The sequence below is a fragment of the Balaenoptera physalus genome (genome assembly GCF_965194825.1).
Source record: "Balaenoptera physalus genome assembly, chromosome: 10".
Classification (NCBI taxonomy): domain Eukaryota; kingdom Metazoa; phylum Chordata; class Mammalia; order Artiodactyla; family Balaenopteridae; genus Balaenoptera; species Balaenoptera physalus.
Genome location: NC_138889.1, coordinates 67,262,766 through 67,285,590, shown reverse-complemented (window position 1 = coordinate 67,285,590; position 22,825 = coordinate 67,262,766). Strand labels below are relative to the sequence as shown.

At 38.5% G+C, this 22,825-nt stretch overlaps 1 protein-coding gene across 9 annotated transcripts in view; it reads right to left on the bottom strand.

Moving 5' to 3' along the window:
- The window catches only part of ZNF143 (zinc finger protein 143), a 60,408-nt gene that overhangs the window by 18,226 nt on the left and 19,357 nt on the right, over window positions 1-22,825 (bottom strand). For 5 of the 9 annotated variants that reach the window (XM_082478126.1, XM_082478129.1, XM_082478127.1 and 2 more), the window contains 10 exons: window positions 22,101-22,219; window positions 21,681-21,773; window positions 20,751-20,834; window positions 20,135-20,218; window positions 18,285-18,481; window positions 17,659-17,733; window positions 13,088-13,207; window positions 10,835-10,910; window positions 9,116-9,241; window positions 7,503-7,682 (listed from right to left, as the gene is read on the bottom strand). In XM_082478126.1, the coding sequence (XP_082334252.1) occupies window positions 7,503-7,682; window positions 9,116-9,241; window positions 10,835-10,910; window positions 13,088-13,207; window positions 17,659-17,733; window positions 18,285-18,481; window positions 20,135-20,218; window positions 20,751-20,834; window positions 21,681-21,773; window positions 22,101-22,212 (1,147 nt within the window). In that variant the 5' untranslated portion in view covers window positions 22,213-22,219. The remainder of the gene's footprint in view (window positions 1-7,502; window positions 7,683-9,115; window positions 9,242-10,834; window positions 10,911-13,087; window positions 13,208-17,658; window positions 17,734-18,284; window positions 18,482-20,134; window positions 20,219-20,750; window positions 20,835-21,680; window positions 21,774-22,100; window positions 22,220-22,825) is intronic. The other 4 variants (XM_082478132.1, XM_082478124.1, XM_082478130.1 and 1 more) reach the window with 2 other exon arrangements.

Here is a 22,825-nt window from a genome sequence, read left to right as displayed (position 1 = left end):
TTTTACCTACGAAGGCATAATCATTCCATACCTTCTGGGGGGGGAGGGGGGATGGGAGTGGGGGAGGGGGCAGAGAGGGGGAACCTCTAGTGGCAAAAATAGTTGTCAAATCCCTTTCTATCCTGCTAGGAGGCAGTGCACAAGAAAAGACTCCTTAACTATGGCTTCAACTTGGCTCAAAAGGTGGTCTGCACCCTGAGTCTCATCCCATGCCTGAATACCACTTTCCCCTTAATTTCAAGGGATGTGAAAAAATAAGGATAGAGATGTTTATTGCCCAGTTAACTCTAAGATTTGGTGAAACTGTTATTGTTACCTGTAACTAGATAATCTAGATATCATTAGTGATACTTTACTAATAATGGCAATAATAAATGCAATTATTAGTATAACTAATGTAGCTTACCCTAAGGGTTTTTTTTAAAATATTTATTTATTTTCTAAAAATTTTTATTTATTTATTTGGTTGCACCGAGTCTTAGTTGTGGAAGGCGGGTTCCTTAGTTGGGGCTCCAGGGCTCCTTAGTTGCAGCAGGCGGGCTCCTTAGTTGTGTGGCATGCGAACTTTTAGTTGTGGCATGCATGTGGGACGTAGTTCCCTGACCAGATATCAAACCCAGGCCCCCTGCATTGGGAGCGCAGTCTTATCCACTGCACTACCAGGGAAGTCCCAATATTTATTTATTTATTTTATTTGGTTGCACCGGGTCTTAGTTGTGGCACGTGGGCTCCTTAGTTGTGGCAGAAGGGCTCCTTAGTTACAGCAAGCGGGCTCCTTAGCTGTGGCATGCGAACTCTTAGTTGTGGCATGCATGTGGGATCTAGTTCCCTGACCACCCTGCACTGGGAGTGCAGAGTCTTAACCACTGTGCCACCAGGGAAATCCCACCCTAAGGGTTTTATAAGGATAATAAACAAAGATTTTCTGAAAAGTCTATGAGACATAGTTTGGACACTTCAGTAAATCTAAAAGGACACACATTTTATATTAACTTCAGTTGACTTCTTGCATCCAATCAAAAGCTAGTAAATATTCACTAAAACCAACTCAATACAAAGTAATTCTTTTTCCATGAAACAGTCTGAGAACAATGTAGGCAGTACATATATTTTTACAACTTTTCATTATAGAAAATTTCAAACATACACAAAAGTATAGAGAAACAGTGCAATAAACCCCCATGTACCAATCATCTAGCTTCAACTATCAATTCATGGACAATATAGTTTCATTTATTCACCACACATTTCTACCCCCTCTTCCCACCCTGGATTATTCTGAAACAGCTCCAGATAGCATTCTATCTCATCTATAAATATTTCAGATTGTATAAAAGATGGATGCTTTTTTTAAATAACAAAATTAACAATAATTATTTAATATCATAAAATATCTAGACACTGTTAACATGTAGTGGGGGGAATCTAACACTGAGAGCAAACTGGAAGAAATTAACCTAACTGTAGTTTTTTTTTCTTTTATAAATTTATTTATTTATTTATTTTTGGCTGCGTTGGGTCTTCGTTGCGCGCTCGGGCTTTCTCTAGCTGCGGTGAGTGGGGGCTACTCTTCGTTGTGGTGTGCAGGCTTCTCATTGCGGTGGCTTCTCTTGCTGCGGAGCACGGGCTCTAGAGCGCAGGCTCAGTAGTTGTGGCACACGGGCTTAGCTGCTCCGTGGCATGTGGCATCTTCCAGGACCAGGGCTCAAACCTGTGTCCCCTGCATTGGCAGGCAGATTCTTAAGCGCTGCGCCACCAGCGAAGTCCCCCTAACCTTAGTTTAAATGAATACTTGTAACCACTTAGAAGGGGTATGGGGGCCAGGGCCAGGGTGGGGGGTAGCGGGGGGAGAATAAACTAATTAAAGTAACTCATACACACAGTATTTGACTAATGCCCTCAGTCTTGGACTAGGCTGGAGTAGGGAAAACTGCAAACAAATCTTCAATTCTTCTTGGTAGGCTTGTTTATTGTAGTGCTATGGGCAAAACAACTCTGAAACTATTTTAGGTGTAATAAAGGATTAAGCGATGAATAAATGTGCCAATGCTGTTGGAAGCCAGAGCTCTTACTATGGAAGAAGGGACATACAAATACGGAATGAGGGAAGAAAAGAGCTCTGTAAGATGAGCTGGAATTGGAGGTACTGGTGTGAACTCATATAATCTCTAAAATGTGCTTATGTGTGTATACATATGCATATCCCAGTCTGTTCTCATTTTACACCTTTCTTGGGTTAACTCCATCTCTTTCCATGGTTCTAAACACAGTAAAACCAACCACAAATAATAAAATCACTAATGTAATCTGTAATATATGTCTTAGACATTAGTAATTGAGATTGCTTCCGTCCTTTGCCCAGCCTGCATTCTCAAAGCAGGGCAGGTTAAAGTTCTTATCTTGCAGAATGGTTGTGGGGGAGATATGACAAGGGCAAGGCCAGGCAGGGAAATGTCAGGCAATTCCAACTCAGAGAACCAGCCCTGTTCATACTTAGGCTGGAGCAGAAACTGCCACTAGGTGGCACCAAACCAGAGTCAAGATGGAAATGAATTTGTATTTTTGGTGGGAGGCGGGTTGTTTTGTGTTTTTGTCTTGAAATTATACTTTTTTAAATTGAAGTATAATTGACTTACAATATTACATTAGTTTCAGGTGTATAGCATACTGATTCAATATTTTTATACATTACGAAATGATCACCACGATAAGTCTAGTTACCATCTATCAACATACCAAGTTATTACAATATTATTGACTATATTCCCTATGCTGTATATCCCATGACTCATTTATTTTATACCTGGAAGTCTGTACCTCTTAATCTCCCTCGCCTACTCCACTCATCCCCCAACCCCCTCCCCTCTGGCAACTACCAAGTTTGTTTTCTCTATCCATGTGTCTGTTTTTGTTTTATGTTTGTCTGTTTTATTTTTAAGCTCCACATAAGTGAAATTATATGGTATTTGTCTTTCTCTGTCTGACTTATTTCACTTAGCTTAATACCCTCTAGGTATCCATGTTGTCACAAATGGCAAGATTTCATTCTTTTTTATGGCTAATATTCCATTGTATGTGTATCACATCTTTTTTTTTTTTTTTTTAATATTTATTTATTTGGCTGCGCCGGGTCTTAGTTGCAGCATGCGGGATCTTTTAGTTGCAGCATGTGGGATCTTTAGTTGCAGCATGTGGGATCTTTTAGTTGTGGCATGCAGGATCTTTAATTGCGGCATGCAAACTCTTAGTTGAGGCATGTGGGATCTAGTTCCCTGACCAGGGATTGAACCCGGGCCCCCTGCATTGGGAGCATGGAGTCTTAGCCACTGGACGACCAGGGAAGTCCCTGTGTGTATCACATCTTTATCCATTCATCTATCAATGGTTACTTAGGTTGCTTCCATATCTTGGCTACTGTAAATAATGCTGCAATGAACACAGGGGTGTATATACCTTTTTGAATCAGTGTTTTTGTTTTCTTCATTAAAATACCCAGAAGTGGAATTGCTGGATCGTATGGTAGTTCTACTTTTAATTTTTTGAGGAACCTCCATACTGTTTTCCATAGTGGCTGTACCAATTTACATTTCCACCAACAGTGCAATAGGATTTTCTCTTCTCCACATCCTTGCCAACACTTGTTATTTACTGTCTTTTTGATAACAGCTATTCTGACAGGTGTGAGGTGATATCTCATTGTGGTTTTAATTAGCATTTCCCTGATAATTAGTGATGCTGAGCATCTTTTCATGAAGACATAAATAGAGTTGAATTGCACTTTTGAGCTCCCTAATGGCTAGCTGCACAGTCTCAACTGGGTCATCTGACCAACCTTCCAAAATGGACTGCATTTTACACAGCTGAATCTTTACACTGCACTTATAGCATAATGTGGGCTTTTATGGTATTATCTACTTGATGATCATTAGCCAGTCGTTTCTTCCAGCCCAGACCTACCTCTTGGGTCAGACCACCATTTATAACTATCTACTGGATATCCCTACTTCAATGATTCTTAACCATATATGCACATAAAAGACCTGGAGAGTTTTTAATATATACTGATGTCTGGGCCTCACCTCAATAAAATTATGTCAGAGTCTTTGCAGATAGGATCTGGGAAGCCAGTCTATTTTAAAAAGGTGAATTCAATGCACAGCCACATTTGAAAGCACTACTCTACCTACATGTTCCAAAGATCGGTATGGCCAAACTTAATGTAGGCATCCCTCTTATTAGAATCTAATTTGTCCATAAAACATGTTGAATCGCTAACTTTCAGATAATGAGTCTATATTCCATTACTTTAAATGGGAAAAATAGTTTTCCCAGCCCATCTGAAAATCCCAGCCAATTTTCCCAAATATCACAAAAAGGCTCTTAAGCACCCATGTTACAACACACCAAAAATGTCTGCATAATATGAAGCACTTAAAATACCAATTATCTAATTATTCAGCACTCAATGAACTCAGTAGCCGGTATATGTTTGTGTGTAATACACAATGATAGTGCAGTATCAAACAGGAATTTTGTTTCTTTCTACACCACAAACGTACTATAATTTTAAAATGAAATATCTTAAAGATATAAAGGAATGCAAATTATATTAGCAAAATACAATTTTTCTTCTAACCTACAGCCTTCTTTTCTAGGCCTCTTAGGTTTTCACAGCCTTTTCCACTTTCTTAGGAAACATACAAATAATGTAGGGAAGATGATAGCAATAATGTATAATATACAATGTAAGCATAAGGTATGAATGTATCACAAATATGACTTCAGTGTATTCTATGTTATCTCACATAGACTCACATGCAACTTAAAATTTTTTCCTTTTATAGGAAAATGCATGTACAAGTAGATTCATTATAGTGGGTTTTCAATTTGAATCATAAATTTTGAGGAAAAATTTTACCAACCATTACAGCAAATATACAGATGGTGAGAGTTCAGGTGTGAGGGAAACCCAGAGATCTGTATATTGCAAACCGACACTATTATCTTCCCTTCTCAACCTTCTCTTCCTCATCTTAGCATTATCATCTAATCCATCACACAAGTCAGAATGATAGGTTCTCCTCATTCCTCATGACTAACTTGGTCACCAGGTCCTTTGCTGATACCTCTTCAATGTCTTTCATTTTTATCCTTCTCCATCTCACTCGCTTCAAATATTTGAATGGCCCTTAATCAGTCTCCTTGCTTATGGTCTCATCTCCATTTAACTTCTTTCTATGGTATTGACAGAGTGATTTTTTTTCTTAAAAAAGCAAATTTTCTTTAAATCCTCTTAAGGCTTCCCCTCTGTCCATAGCAGTATTCAAAACTTGTTAATGTACCATTTTCAAAGGAAAGGGATTGTTGTAAATGCCCGAAAACATTTCCAGAGATATCCAGGGGTCTGCAGAATGCAGACTAACTTGCACAACTAAAGTTCCATTCTACAAAAATGTCTTTTCATTTTGAATTATCACAAGTTTACTCTTAATATCAGTAATAAAAACAATATATTAAAAATCTTCCTCTCATTCACCTTTCCATTCACATCAAAAATACAACCATCTGAAACTAACGCAATATTATAAATCAACCATACTTCAAATAAAAAAAAATACAACCACAAAGTGGAGAATCAAAATTAAAACGTTTTAAGGGGAGGGTGGGATGAATTGGGAGACTAGGATTGATATATATACACTACCATGCGTAAAACAGATACCTAACAGGAACGTGCTATAAAGCACAGGAAGCTCAGCTCAGTGCTCTGTGGCGACCTAGATGGGTGGCATGGGGGAGGGTGGGAGGGAGGTCCAAGAGGGAGGGGATATAGGTATACATATAGCTGATTCACTTCATTGTACAGCAGAAACTAACACAACATTGTAAAACAATTATACTCCAATTAAAAAAAAAAAATTTTAAGTTCTGGGGAATTCCCCAGCAGTCCAGTGGTTAGGACTCGGCGCTTTCACTGCAGGGGGCCGGATATGATCCCTGGTTGGGGAACTAGGAATCCCACAAACCATGCAGCACGGTCAAAAAAAAAAAAAAAAAAAAATTAAAAACTTTTGAGCTGCAAATGACACCATCAAGAAATTGAAAAAAACAACAACAACAAAAACCCCCACAATAACAGGAGAAAATATCTGTAAATCACATACCTAACAAGGGACTTGTATGCATAATATAATAAAGAATTCTTGTAACCCAACAACAAAAAAAGACAACCCAATTTAAAAAATGGGCAAAGAATTTGAAAAGACATTTCCCCCCAAAATACATACAAATGGCCAATAAGCACATAAAAAGATGCTCAACATCATTAGCACACTAGGAAAATACAAATCAAAAGCACAATGAGGTAGATATCACTTCACACACACTATGACGGCTATAATCAAAAAGAGAGATAACAACAACTGTTCGCTAGGATGTGGAGAAACTGGAACCCTCATACATTGCTGGTGAGAATGTAAAATGTTGCAGCCACTTTGGAAAACAGTTTGGCAGTTCCTCGAAATGTTAAACAAAGTTATCATAAGATCCAACAATTCCACTCCTAGGTATATACCCAAGAGGAATAAAAACATATATCCAAAAAGAAAAAAAAAAGGGAATTCCCTGGCTGTCCAGTGGTTAGGACTCTGCGTTCTCACTGCCGAGGGCCCAGGTTCAATCCCTGGCAAGGGAACTAAGATCCCAAGAGCTGTGTGGTGCAGCCAAAACAAAACACCACACATCCACACAAAAAACTGTACATGAATACTCCAGCATTATTCATAATAGCCAAAAAGTGAAAATAACTGGTAAATTGATAAATAAAATTTGATGCATTCATGTAAAGGAATACTAGTCAGTAATTAAAAAGGAAAGAACTACTGATATGACATGGCTGAACCTCAGTACTATTATGCTAAGGGAAAGAAACCAGACAATAAATACCATATACTGTACATCTATATGAAATATTCAGAATGGGAAAATCCATAATTGCTTATGGCTCGGGGGTAGAGTGGGAGAAGACTGCTAACAAGTATGGAGTTTCTTTCAGGTGAGATGAAAATGTTCTAAAACTGGATTTTGGTGATGGTGGTGCAACCCTATGAATATAATAAAAAAACACTGAATCATATACTTTAAATGGATGAACTGTACAGTATGTGAATTATATCTCAATAAAGCTGTTAAAAAATATATATCCATAGACACTCTGCAATAATTATGTCTACTATCCCTCCCTAAATCAACTGTCCTGGACAATATCTTGTCTGTCTCTGTATTTCTGGTGTCTGGCAGGGGAACACACAGCAGATGGTCAATAACTATTGAATAAATAAATGTAAAAATGCTAAGGTGAAGTTTTTTCAAGTTGCATAATCCATTTCTACCATGCCAAGTGGCAGGAAGGAGGGAAGAGATTACTTGTAAATGGTTTATAGGAGAGGCAGGAGTTCAACTAAGCCTTGAAAGACAGAAGACCAAGAACTAGAGACCGTTACCTGTGTGTATCCTCACATGGTTTTTATAATTGGTTGCACTGGCAAATGCCCTCCCACATCCTGGTTCTGTGCAGTAATAAGGTCTTTCTCCTGTGTGTGTCCTAATATGCACTTTTCTGATATTCGATGTTGTGAAAGACCGACCACAGCCTTCAAAGTGACATTTAAAGGGCCTTTCTCCTGAAAACACAAAGGGAAATACATTAAATGGTGCAAAAATACACAGAAAATTGAAATGTCTTATCCTTCAATTCTGCCTAGGATCATTCATGCTCAGACTCTAGCCTTTTTGTATTGAGCTTCCCTTTGAGATTTTTTTTTTTTTCTCTTTTTTTCTGTCAACAGCATCGTCTACTCCAAACTTAAATTTACATAGGAAAACCTGAATAGTATTCAAAACTCATCACTGATTACATGACTTTCCAAGATGGAATCACCCAGAAGGGCATATTAAAAAATGAGCTGAGAAAAGAAGACAAAGAAATACATATCATAAAGAAATACAAAAGAAAAATAGAGTCAGGAATAAGGATTAAGTTAAAACAACCCTAGAATCCCCTAAAAGCTTACCTCCTACTTTATTTATTCTATAATACTTGAAGAAAAAGAATTTTTGGTCTTTCTAAAATCTAGTGTCTAACACATAATATGAATCAAAAATACTTGCTGAATATATTACTATTCTCAGGAGCTTGGAGACGCTTGCCTCTGATATAACGGATAAAACTAAGAGCACGAATGAAATAGAAGCAGGGACCTACAGCTTTGTTCCTGAACACTGTACGGTAAAGCCGATTTGGGATCATATTTGAACTAAAAGTTAAACTTTAATGACAGGAAGAATCCTCCATGAAAATCTGCTAAACGATCTCAGAATACTTAGAAGTATTTGGGGACAAAGCGATAACACTATGTTTAAAACATCTGCAGTAAAATCTCAAACTAAAGGACCTTATGCTATACTACTTAGTCAACAGCTTATAATAGCATCTCTTATCAACAGTTTCTGAAACTCTTCCAGCTCTGATCCAAAGCAAATAATTACCTTTATATTACCAATCTGCAAATAATCAAGTACAAGGAAGGGAGGGGAGGGGAGAGAAGATAAGAACAAAGTACCCTTTAGGAAAAGGAGAGAAGGAATTTAAGGATAGGGGAGATGATCACAAGGAAGTAACAAGTCGTTCTTTCTGTGGGGTTGTGAGGGGTTCAGACACTTTTTTTAGAAGCAGCTTAATGCAGAAGAAGCAGTACTAAACTGAGAAGGAATTGGGTGCCTTAGGTTCTGGTCTCTGTTGGGCTACTAAGTAGATGTATAATCCTAGGTAAATAAGACTGTTGCTCAGATAATTCCTGAAAACTGAGAGGGTTGGTGGTCTAGGGCCATTGTTAATCTCTTGGAACATGAACCCCTTTGAGAATCTAACAGCGTTACAGGCCTTCATCCTGGAAAGAAGCATACGTGCACGAATGGCAAATTGCATGGAGTTTTGGGAGTTTAAGAGAAGCCCTTGACGTTGACTTCCTGAAACCTTCCAGAAACTACTTCCCCAAGTCCCTTCCTGCAGATTAAGAACTTCTGGCCTAGATCTGACATTTCTTCACACCAGTACCTGTATGAGTTCTGATATGTTTTTGTAGATCTCCTGAAGTTTTGAAAGATTTAGTACAATTATCTTCTGAACACCGATATGGCTTTTCTCCTGTATGAGTTCTGACATGACTTTTTAATCCATAACCTTTAAGAAAAATTTAAAAGAAATTTAATTACACAAGACCCCTGTAAGCATGCCCATTGAGATTAAGTTATTGAAAAATATAGTAAACACCAAGGATTTAATACTAGGCAAACACAACAGAATAACAATTAAAAAGGTACAAGAGTATGACAACTCAGGACTGTCCTGCTGAAAATCCAATAGTTTCATCTCTGTCTAGAAGAGATTGTGTGCTTCTTTTTTTAAAGTGCCCCAATCTTATTAGATGTTTACAACTCATACCCCAAAATCTTGAAGTAGAATCGAGACATGATACCCGGAGAAAACCATAATTCAAAAAGATACATGCACCCCAATGTTCACTGCAGCACTATTTACAATAGCCAGGATATGGAAGCAACCTAAACGTCCATCAACAGAGGAATGGATAAAGAAGATGTGTACATATATACAATGGAATATTACTCAGCCATAAAAAAGAACAAAATAATGCCATTTGCAGGAACATGGATGGACCTAGAGATTGCCATACTGAGTGAAGTCAGACACAGAAAGACAAATATCATATGATATTGCTTATATGTGGAATCTAAAAAAAAGGGTACAAATGAACTTATTTACAAAACAGAAGTAGAGTCACGATGTAGAAAACAAACTTATGGTTACCAGGGGATAAGCGGAGGGTGGGAGAGATAAATTGGGAGACTCAGACTGACATATACACACTACTATATATAAAATAACTAATAAGAACCTGCTGTATAGCATAGGGAACTCTACTCAATACTCTGTAATGGCCTATATGGGGAAAGAATCTAAAAAAAAAAAGGGGAGAGTGGATATATGAATATGTATAACTGATTCACTTTGCTGGACACCTGAAACTATCACAACACTGTAAATCAACTATACTCCAATAAAATTTTTTAAAAATAAATAAATGAATAAATGGATGAATACAGGAAAAAAAACTTATAGAATGTTACAATTAATATTTGTACAGTAAACTGTATGTAAATTTTACCTCAAAAAAGAAATGTAAACAAATACTGAAAATGTTAGTTACTGATATGCATGCTGAACTGTTTACGGTGGTACACTATAACATTATTTTTCATTTATATAAATGTTTGTAAATTTTCATAATAAAAAAGAAAAAATCCTGAGAAACAAAACCAAAAAGAATTGAGACATGGAATGAGGAATAGGGTGAAGTCAGGAGGCCTGGCAACAGTCCTGGCCCTCTTGGATGTGTACCTGGGCAGGACCCGTCCCACTGCTAAGCCCCTGTTTCCCATGGTACCCCCTAAGGTCTGTCCTAATGTTAAACTCTGTGTCAGCTTTAATGCTCGACTTTTGTTTTTCCTGCTAAAAGAAAGCAGAGTGTGGAGTGAAATAACAAACACAGTAGGCAGAAACAGGTCTGAGGAGCAAAATGAGAACACAGAGAGAGAACAGAGAAAGCAGGACAAAAGGCAATAAGGGAGAGACTGGAAAACTAGTCACTGTGTGCCCACTAATTCAGACCAAGGCAAGGGGTCAGTTCCTGCCTCTGACCCGTCTCTGCGTGACCCCCAAGTGGAACCAAGAAACAAAGAAAATTCATGTTTTTACCTGTTGCAAATGCTTTCCCACAGCCTGCATGCTCACACTGATAAGGCCGGTCTCCTGTGTGTGATCGCTCATGCACCTGTTATTAAAACACAGGCATGAGTTTATTTCCTTGAGGCACTCCACAGGTGGATGGTCTCCACAGAGACCTTTTTTATTTCCCCACTGCTGAATTATTTTGTTGCTTGTATGTTATTTTTGAAAATCAAAAGATAACTTTTCTTTTCTCAAAAACTACAGGTCAGTAATTCTCAATATAGACCAAATGTTGTATGTTAAGAAGTACTCATTTTAAATAAGGAACAGGGGACCTCCCTGGTGGCACAGTGGTTAAGAATCCGCCTGCCAATGCAGGGGACACGGGTTCGAGCCCTGGTCCGGGAAGATCCCACATGCCACAGAGCAACTAGGCCCATGTGCCACAACTACTGAGCCTGCGCTCTAGAGCTCATGAGCCACAACTACTGAGCCCGCGTGCCACAACTACTGAAGCCCACATGCCTAGAGCCTGTGCTCCGCAACAAGAGAAGCCACCGCAGTGAGAAGCCCACGCACTGCAACGAAGAGTAGCCCCTGCTCGCCACAACTAGAGAAAGCCCACACGCAGCAACAAACACCCAATGCAGCAAGCAATCAATCAATCAATCAATCAATCAATAAAAATTATAAATAAATAAATAAGGAACAGGAGAACTTCCCTGGTGGCGCAGTGGTTAAGAATCCGCCTGCCAATGCAGGGGACACGGCTTCCATCCCTGGTCCGGGAAGATCCCAAATGACACGAAGCAACTAAGCCCGTGCACCACAACTACTGAGCCTGCACTCTAGAGCCAGTGAGTCACAACTACTGAAGCCTGCGTGCCACAACTGCTGAGCCCGCATGCTGCAACTACTGAAGCCCACACGCCTAGAGCCCATGCTACGTAACAAGAGAAGCCACCACAATGAGAAGCCCACTCGCCCCAACTAGAGAAAGCCCACGTGCAGCAACGGAGACCCAAGGCAGCCAGAAAAAAAAAAAAATATATATATATATATATATATAAATTAAAAAATAATAAATAAGGAACAGGAATACTGGAGGTTTGAGTTTTTCTAGAGTGGTCAAAGGTGTTTGAATGGAACATGTACCTGGTGAGACGCAGGAGTACAGGGAGACGTTACACAACATAAGGCTACGAGTGTGGAGGCTGCTAGCAGAGGGGCCTCAATCTGAGGCAAGGCTTCACTGCTGACTAGTGGTGTGGCCATGGCACTTGCCTTCTCTCAGCCTCAAAGTCCTCTCTGTAAAGTGGGGACATAATAGTACCTACAATAGAGGGCTGCTGTGACAAATGAATACTCATGACAATGGCCAACATTTACTGAACCTTTACCACATTCCAGGCCATTCTCTTCAATACTTTACATGTACAGAATTAACTAACTTAATTCTCACAACCACCGTTGAGGGAGGTACTTTTATCATCCAATATTATAGATAAGGAAAATGAGGTACTTAAGAGGTCAAGTAACATGTACACACTGATAAGTAGTGGAGATGGGCTCTAGGGCTGTTATTCCAAATATGCTAAATGCACACTTCCTGACACATTGTAAGTTATTCAATAAATGTTAGCTATTATTTTTATGGGTCATGGTATGTTGTGTTTAGCTGCAATCAAAATACTTGGCCTATGTATTTGACAGACAGGACAAACTAACACCAACTTTCGCTACATTTCAGCAAATCACTGTTAACGGAATAATTACACATACATCTCCCATGTAATTACATAAATTTCACATTTGAGAAAAATGTATTCAAATATGTACAGTACCTATCATGTGCCACGTAGTATGCTGGACATGAGGGAGCCAGAAATGAAGAAAGCATAGTCCAAGCCCTCAAAGAGTTCAGCTTCTAAAATCTGCATAGGCTTTTTTTTTTTTTAATTTATTTATTTATGGCTGTGTTGGGTCTTCATTTCTGTGCGAGGGCTTTCTCTAGTTGTGGCAAGCAGGGGCCACTCTTCATCGCGGTGCGCGGGCCTCTCACTATCGCGGCCTCTCTTGTTGCGGAGCACAGGCTCCAGACGCGCAGGCTCAGTAATTGTGGCTCACGGGCCCAGTCTGCACAGGCTTTTGTATATGAGGGTATTTGTATCTTGATAGGTGGGGGAGAACAATGGTGTTTGAATACTGCAAATACATTATGTTGGCGTTTAATGCCCTAGATAGTCTCATAACTAGACACAGCCTTTCCTTCATATATACCTTAAGATGATGAGCTGTTGTATATAATTTTCCACACCCGTCATAGCCACATCGAAAGGCCTTCTCTCCGCTCTGTTGAGACTTAGCAGTTACTCTTGTTGCATGTCCTTGTAAGACAATCTAGATGAAACAAAAAGTATGATTTAAATTATTTATACAGAAATAAAGTAGATGAAGTTACAATTTTCAGGATAAAAAAGATAAAACTGTAATGTGGTTTTCCAGACTCAGGTCATCATTTTATGAAGATTCTATCATGCTGAGCCAGTTAGGTTAATTCTGTTCCATGGCTGAAGTCAGCAGCTCTGGAAGAAGTCAAAAGGAGATCCACAAGGGGGCATAGTCAGCGCTCACAGGTCGATTCCCACTCTAGAAAAGTCAAGCCAGGGAGCATCCATCAACGCATTATATGCAGGTGTTCCTTGACATACTCCAGGGCATCAAGTGTATATATACATATATATATATTTTATAATGTATATATGTATTTTAGGACATAGGTTTAAACAATGTAAAAATCATTTTCAATTTCAAAAGCAATGGAAAAGCGGGGGTTAGGTCATTTGAGTCGCCTGTGGGAGACATTACAATCCATGTGATCCTAGTCTATACTTATATAGTGTTAAGTAGAAGATCACTTCTCTGGAACTCAACACAAGACTTTAAACAACTGCACTGATGTTAGAGGTTTTTTTAAAGACTATGACCTATTTTAGAAATTGAGATACCATGAAAATTGAAGAATGACTTTCTATTCTGTGGGCATGTGATGATGGTGCTGCCACGTCCTATCTGTGCAGAGTGTCATACTTGGCTCAAAAATGACTCTGGGATTTCCCTGGTGGCGCAGTGGTTAAAAATCGCCTGCCAATGCAGGGGACACGGGTTCAAGCCCTGGTCCGGGAAGATCCCACATGCCATGGAGCAACTAAGCCTGTGCACCACAACTACTGAGCCTGAGCTCCAGAGCCCGCGAGCCACAACTACTGAGCCCATGCACCTAGAGCCCGTGCTCCGCAACAAGAGAAGCCACCGCAATGAGAAGCACGTGCACTGCGACCAAGAGTAGCACCCGCTCGCCACAACTAGAGAAAGCCCGCACAGCAACGAAGACCCAATGCAGCCAAAAATAAATAAATATAAATAAATTTATTTTTAAAAAACTGCCAAGCCAAAGGACTCTGATCTCCAATGTAAATAAAATTAGTTTTTAATGAAGTCAAAACTAATGGAAACCATGAAAAAGGGCCTTGGATTCTAACAGAACATGTAAAGCATCAACAATGCTGCATGATGCTAACACATTTACAAATTGCATTCTCATGTGTTACCTAAAATATTAATCAAATGAAACTCTCATTTGGTTTTCATAACCCCACGAGATAGGTAAGGCAAAGATTATTGTTCGCATTTAGCTAATAAGTCTCAGATCGAGAGAAATTAAGTAATTTGCCCACAGTCACACAGATACTACATAGCAGAATCGAAGCTCGACTGAGATGTTTTTATTACAAATTACATGTTACTTTAATAGCACGCTGTTCTGCTTAACTAAGGGTGGTGTAGCTGGAGGGTGATGACAACCGTCATAGCCTCCCTGAAACACACACATCCCATCATCCTTATGGTTCTTACAACTGAACACATGGGCATCCTTAAACAGAGTACTTCAAATGAGTGTTTTCAAATTCGGTACTACTGACATTTTGAACAGAATAATTCTTTGTTGTAGTGGGGCTGTCCTATACCTTGCAGGACATCTACCCAGTAGATGTCCCCAATTGTGACGACCAAACTTGTCTTCAGACACTGCCAAAAGTCCCCTAGGGGGCAAAATTGCCTTCCCACGAGCGCATTATGTTTTAGGTACTCTAGGTCTTTCTTGTTCTATGAAATCTGGTTTCAAGTAAGAGATCAGCTCAGCAGCACAACTAGTATGCTTATATTATAGATGAAAGAAAAAGCTCTAAACTGTAAGCATCACAATGAAAAAAAATCTAAAGCTTTGAAACAAGACTGTAAAAAAATCTATCGCATTAGGTATAGACCTCTTTACTTTAAAGTTCAGCCAGACACAGAGTTACAACTTCTTAAGCAACTCTGGCAGAAGTAGGATGAATACTAAGAGACAAACCAAGACGTTACAGGTCCTGCTTATTTGCAGCAGTTCTTTTGGGATATTTTGACCTTTTAATACCATGTATTGGGTCCTCAACCTCAACTATGGTACTCAATTGTTTTGGAGGATAGAAGATTCAGGAACTTCTGGTCTAGCACTTAATGAAGAGAAATATGAGTCACAAATACAAGCCACATATATAATATTTTTTTTTGGCCATGGTGGGTCTTCGTTGCTGCACGTGGGCTTTCTCTAGCTGCGGCAAGCAGCGGCTACTCTTTGTTGCGGTGCGCAGACTTCTCACTGAGGTGGTTTCTCTTGTTGTGGAGCACGGGCTCTAGGCACGTGGGCTTCAGTAGTTGTGGTGCATGGGCTTAGCTGCTCCGTGGCATGTGAGATCTTCCCAGGGATGGAACCTGTGTCCCCTGCACCGGCAGGCGGATTCTTACCCACTGCACCACCAGGGAAGTCCCCACATATATAATTTAAAATGTTCTAGTAACTACATTTAAAAAAGGAAAAAGAAACAGGTGAAATTAATTTTAGTAATTATTTTATTTTACCTAGTATGTCCAAAATATTATCATTTCAACATGTAATCAACAGGAGGCACTATTAATGAGATATATTACATTCTTTTTTTCATTGTAAGTCTTTGAACTCTGGTATGTATTTTACACTCACAGCACATGCCAATTCTGACTAGTCACATTTCAAGTGCTCAGTAGTGACAACATTTTGGACAGCACAAATCTAGTCTGTAAGGGAGAGGTACAAAGTGAAAAGGAGAAAAAGCTACAGTCAGAACAAAAATCCTATTCAACTTTCTTCATTTTCTTTGTCTATTGGCACAAACACCAAATGGTTATATGTCTGCAGATAAAGAGTAAGCATGCTTTTTACGACATTGTTTCAGCAGTTTTGAATTCCTAGTATGTTTCTGGGTTCAGAAATTAATTATTGATCGTAACAGAATTTTATGCTAATAGTATAATGTTATACGGACCAATGGTAAATTCACTCATTTTTTGTAAGACCTATTCTAGTTTATTACAAGTGTAGTTACAACTGTCTTTCTTTAAAAATATTCTATTATTTAAAAACTTAATTGTTAGTCACTAATAAGAGACAGAACCCTATTGGGCCACTCCAAGGCACTGACCTACATCTCTTGTATATATTTACACTGTGTTTGCATTTTAGTAGAGTTTGACTTAGATGGATTTGATATACTGCAGTATAAAAAATATTAAAGTCTCACTTTATGAATTCAAAGACTTGAAAATTTTGCCAAGAATCACGTAGTTTCAAAGCTGGTGGGCTTAATGAATTACAAACTGTGTTTATATTACTGCTACTTCATGGCATCACTTCAGTGATAAATAGAAATACTGGCTATCCAGCAATGTTTAAAAGCATCAAATTTTCACCAGTGATTTCTTTTATTATTTATTATTATTATAAATATAAAATCTTCTTGATAACCCCCAACAGTACTACTCAATGGCATTAAGTGGTGATGCTAATGCTCAAGTTAAAAAGTGTTGCCCTGAGCAATAACTTTAGGAGTTAAATATGATAAAACACTTGGAAGACTGCAAAAAACTATGAGGGAGCAGTCAGCCAAATACTAGAGATAACTGCTGAGAAAAAAAGGAGCAGCATTAAAGCAGTAATATACTACAGTGATTATATAAGCTCCAAGAACATCCACCCACACAAACACCAACCCCTCAAACAAACACAAAAACACATAATTCATAACAGAGTCTTGAATTTTGACTTGTAGATCTCCCAGACTGCATCTGTGACTACTCTGTACTTAACTACAAACCTTGGCGAGGCTCTGCAGCTCTAGGCTGTTATTTGGGTAAGGGATAGCCAAGGACTGGACCCAAGGTGAGCATCTGAATCAAGGGCAGCCAACCCGTGGCCATCTGCAGCCCAGGAAGGAGTCTGGTAGAAGCGGTAAAAACAGCTTTGCCCAGAAGGAACAACGGCAATTAGCTAGACTGGACCTTCTCTCCAGAAGTTGAAAAGGAAAGTATGGAGGGAACCAGTTGTAAACAGAAGAAACAAAAACATATAAAAACCAAAGTAGCAAGGGTTAGTCAGTCACAGTAAGGGTGAAGGCCCAGAAAAAGGATCCACAAACTGCCAAGGGTGGGGCAGACAGAAGACCGCCTGGTCTCCAAAACTGCTTTGGACTCCAGAACACAAGCTTCATCTGGATTTCTGTGATATTTCTAATTCTTTAGTGCCACTTTCATCCATATAATGAATTCTGAGACCTGAGGAGGTAATCTGAGAAAGCTGCTGCCTATTGCATACACTGTTTTTCTGAATTGGTAAGATATTCCTAGGGAGGTAGTGAGTTCTTGCTTTCATCCCTAGAAGGGCCCAGAAATGCTAAGAGAAAGAGATTCTAATATAAAAAAGTAGCCTTACATACCTGCATTTTTTTCTCTTGCTCATTTTCTCCAATCATTCCTGAACCTGTTACGCTTTCACTTCCATCAATGGACACCTATAGGAATAAAATAAAGCTTAAAAAAATTTCACATATTGATAACTGTTTAGGCTGGGAGATAAGTACATGGGTACATTATCATTTATTTCCGTGTATATTTGAAAATTTCCATTATAAAAAATAGGGGAAAAACCTTTTAAATTATATAAATGATATAATTTCAATGCAGGAAAAAAAACACAGCCCTTTTGATGTAAAACTTGAGATTTTCCTTCACCTTTTCCAAACTCTAGTTTCTACTTTATAATTCATAAGCAGTTCCATCTATACCTCATTGTTTCTTTTATGGCACTCATACTTGAGTATATCTTTTTGTGAATTACCTGCCACCCATTTCTCTTCTATAAGCTTTTACTCCATTCCTTTTTTTGTCTTCAAATGTTTCTTTCTACCCTTCACTTCTTTTACGATAAATGCTTATCTTCTCCTTGATGCTGTCTGATTATGACTTTGAATTCCTAGTTTCTTATTTTTTGCTTTCTTTTCTTTTACTGAAAGATAAAGAAGCTGTATCTGGGATGTTCTTCACATTGTAAAATGCTGTGTACCTTTGCTGCATACTGTTCCAAAGCACTGATGGTGTCGGGATCGATCGTGGCATCCCCAGTGTGTAGACCTGCCACTGTCCCATCAGCCTGAATTGCCAAGATGGTGTCAGACTGTGGGACTTGCACTGCATGGTGGATGTAAGCTGTGGTGCCGTCTTCCAGCTGAACTGCCTGTAATGCACTCTGGTCATAACTATCTGAGGGAGTAGAAGAGAATGGCATTAAATTAAAGGTAGTCAGATAAACAGTTACATATTTAAAGGAAGAAGGGAATGAACTTTTATCGAATATTTACTATGAGCAGGGCCCATGTGCTTTATGTGTGTTATTTCATTCAATCCTCACAATGATTCTGTGAGGCAGGTATATTTACCACCTTATTGTACGAATGGGAAACTGAGGCTTGAGGAAGTAAAGTCACTTTCCTTAGGACCCAGGAAATAAAAAAAACTAACAATTAACAGTCAAAAATCAGTATGCAGGGCTTCCCTGGTGGCACAGTGGTTAAGAATCTGCCTGCCAATGCAGGGTACATGGGCTTGAGCCCTGGTCCAAGAAGATCCCACATGCCACAGAGCAACTAAGCCCGTGCGCCACAACTTCTAAGCCTGCACTCTAGAGCCCGTGAGCCACAACTACTGATGCCTGTGTGCCACAACTACTGAAGCCTGCGCGCCTAGAGCCCGTGCTCCGCAACAAGAGAAGATACCACAATGAGAAGTCCGCGCACTGCAACGAAGAGTACTCCCGCTCGCCAAAACTAGAGAAAGCCCGCACGCAGCAACGAAGACCCAACGCAGCAATCAATCAATAAATTTATTTTTTTAAAAAAGTACTAAAAAAAATCAGTATGCAGAGAAACCAGGATCTGAACTCATGTCATTATGACTCCATGGTTTTTTCCCCCTTCTAAATAACCATACTAAGAAACATACAGCATTGTGAAATAATAAACCTAGCCAATTACAGTGAACCTGGGATCAACTCCCACTGCTAAAGAAAAAAAATTTTCAGAGTTTACTTTTTCTCAACTTTAAATAAATTTATTTACAAATTCAAATATTCTAAATTTAAAAAAATTTCTTCCTTTGGTTTCACAACTAGTCTTTTAAAACATTTACAGTCATTCTATAATAAAGTATTTTATAAAGTAATAACAATAGCTAATATTTATTGAGCATTTACTATGTGACAAATATTGTTCCAAGTGCTCTACATGTTTGTACATTTTGTCTTCACAACTACCCTATGATGTGGATACTTATCATAATCCTCATTTCAGATGATGAAATTGAAGCACAAAAAGGTTAAATAATTTGCTCAAGGGCACACAGCTAAAAGACAGCAGACCCAGATTTGAACCCAGATAGTCTGGCTACAGAGCTGTGCTCATTGCTCCTATGCATTCCACCTCAAATCCCTGATCCTCCCTACACAAAGCTAATAAACACGAACATTTTGCCATATTTACTTCAGATAGTTTTAAAATTTTTATTTAGTTTTAAAGACCAACACAAGGGGCAAAGAACCTTGCTAAAGACATTATATTTAAAAGGAAGAAAAAAAATCAACAATTTAACTTACAAATGTTTAATTTCATATTTTAAAAGCAGCCTCTAGTTGAAGTCTTCTAAGGACCAGGGGTTTGCTATTTCAACCTGTTACTGGACAACTCAAATTATTATAAAGTTTTCCCTTAGACTGTGCCAAAATCTACCATCTTATATTTGAGAGAACAAGCATAATCCTTCTTTTACATGACAGCAGCATTTCTGCAACTAAAGGCAGGTCTTATTTTTCCCACACCCTACCTCTCCCTTATTTTATTCAAATGTTCAAAGCTAATTTACCTTTGGAGGTATGGTGAATAAATGCTGTAGTTCCATCTTCTAACTGCACTGCTTGCCCATCCTCTAAACGCAAACTGTCCCCTGCTCAAAAAAAATGTTTACATTTAGATCCCATATTTTCCAAGCATATTCTGATAACTCAGCAACAACAGAGTCAATAAACCATTAAACACATCATACAAACTTATACTTGCTTTATGGATCCTTCAACATTTAAATAATTTCAGCAAAGCTGCTCTGAATAAGCGTTTAAAGGTAAAAAGATATTAGAATACCTGTTTTAGGAATATTTACCAGGGGATAGGAGAATTGAAAGAAGGGAAAAAAAGAAAATGAGAAGGCGTGTAGGATTTATCTCAAATAATAGAAATATTCACTTAGAACTGTTGCCCATTTATCTCCAGAGTGCAGTTTAGTAACTTCTTTTCCATTATCTTTGAAAGAAAATCTCAATTAAGTTAAAATGGTCTTTAGATCCTCTCTTTGACATCTACCTATCTCCCCTTTCAGAAGGAGGACTAGAGATCAGGACTAAGTTTAAGTAGTAAGAGGCAGTTGGAGGCAGCAAATACTGAAGTATGAGAATCAGAAGGGTAAGTAAATATCAGATACTTACTACTCTTAGGTATGGGTACATGTTGAACATAGGCAGCAGAACCATCCTCCAACTGAATGACCTGACCATCTATGAGTTTTCCATCTAGAACAAAAGATTTAAGCCAATAAATTAGCACAAGCAAAAATTTTAAACTTCATACAATTTCAAAATGATATCAACTATAAAAACATACACTACTTAAGATCATGTTCATCTTGATTCTTCCCTCAATGTTCTGAGGCAATTCAATAACACATCCAGTGATCCTACAGAAAGCAGAAAATCCTCCCTCAGCCATCCTTTCTCCCCTCCGATTTTCAATTAGACAAGTTCAAGAGGAAGAGTGGCTCATCTGAGCAAGCTACAGGAGTCAAACCTCTATATACCTTTCAGAGCCACTTAGGAATCGTGACCCTGACCCCAGCGAAGCTGAAACTGGGAAGATAGAAAGATGTATCAGTGCACGCGAGGCCAGCTGTCATTCTCATCCCTGGGGGCTACAAGTCCCTTGACTATGTATACATATGCTCAGTAGCTTTCCAAAAAAATAAGGAATTTGAGAACTAGGCTATTTCTTGGAGCAAAGTAAACACTGATTTAGAAACAATGTTATAAAAGCAAAACCAAATGTCTACTTTTACACATATTTTGTAAAAACATTAAATAATAATTTAAAGGGAAAAAGTGAGAAAGGTCTTACTAAAAATAGGTCAGGGACACTACCCTCTCCCCTTTTCCTCACTAATTCTGATACCCCAGAGTATCTTCCAAATATCTCAAAAGGTGTCCTCAAATTATCAAAACAAAATTTAAGTTAAACTGAAATTACTACCATATGTAGTACAGTGTCTGTAGGAGGGACTGGGAAGGGGTATAACTGCTAGGTGTTCCAACTCTGAGGTTATGAATTGCTGGTAATAACCAATGGGTTGTATATGAGGCACATACCTTTAGAATTGTGTTGTATATAAGCAGTAGAACCATCTGCAAGTGTTACTGCTTGCAGGCTTACACCTTCCATATTTTCTAAATTGTCACCATCTATTATAAAAAAAATAGTTATTTTCTTTAGATAACTATCATATGTGTGTGCTGTTTAAGTTAAGCTTTTTAGAAATAAAAATTAGTCAAAAGGCAGATTGCTTAACTTAGACTCAAATGGGATTTCTTATAGCATTTACAAAAAATATTTCTACACCCTACTATACCAGCATCCATACCAGGGTAAAAATGCTCATAAAAAGGCTTAGCTTTGTGTTGACTTTAGCTAAAGGAGGAGGAACAAAGTAAACAGTATAGTAAGTTTTCATTTTCCCTTAAGATAAATATTTCCAAACCCACATGATCCCTTCAAATAAGATTGCTCACCTGCCACAGTTACTGCCTCTGTCAGGCACAAGGTAACATGCTGAGCCTCCATTCCTCCTCCAGGAAACTCTGTCATTCCCTGAGAATCTCGATTTATTTGGGCTAACAACATTTTCTACCTTGAAAAAAATGTAGGCATTGAGAACAAAGAACGATGTATATGAAACAAGATCTACAAACAATATCTATGAACCATAAAAAATTGCTACGGAAGTAAACAGTGTTTGAAATAAGCTGAAATTTCACTTAATATGCAGGGTAAAGTCCAGGCCATGCTTTTAATAATTCATCAGTAAACTACTGAGCACACCCAAGTCTTGCCCATCAGTTCTGTACCATGTCTAAAATTCCCATAATTAGTGTTCTTCGGGTTTAACATGGTTGAAGATTCCCACTTAGAATCCATGAACGGATTGAGTCAATCCTGTTGACTCTATCTTCAGAAATCTATGCTGAACCTGGCCACTTCTCACAAGCTTCACCATTACCTCCCTGATCCAAGCCACTACCATCTCTCACCCTGAGATGTTACTGCAATAGCATCCTAACTGGTCTCCCTGCTTCTACTGTGACTTCCCTCATCTCCTCTCAACACAACAGTCAGATTGTCCTTTTGAATGAAAAAGTTAGATCACATCTCTCTTCTGCTCAAAACCCTTTGATGATTTCTCATCAGAGTAAAGCCAAAAGTCCTTACACTAGCCTATGAGGCCAATGATCTTGCC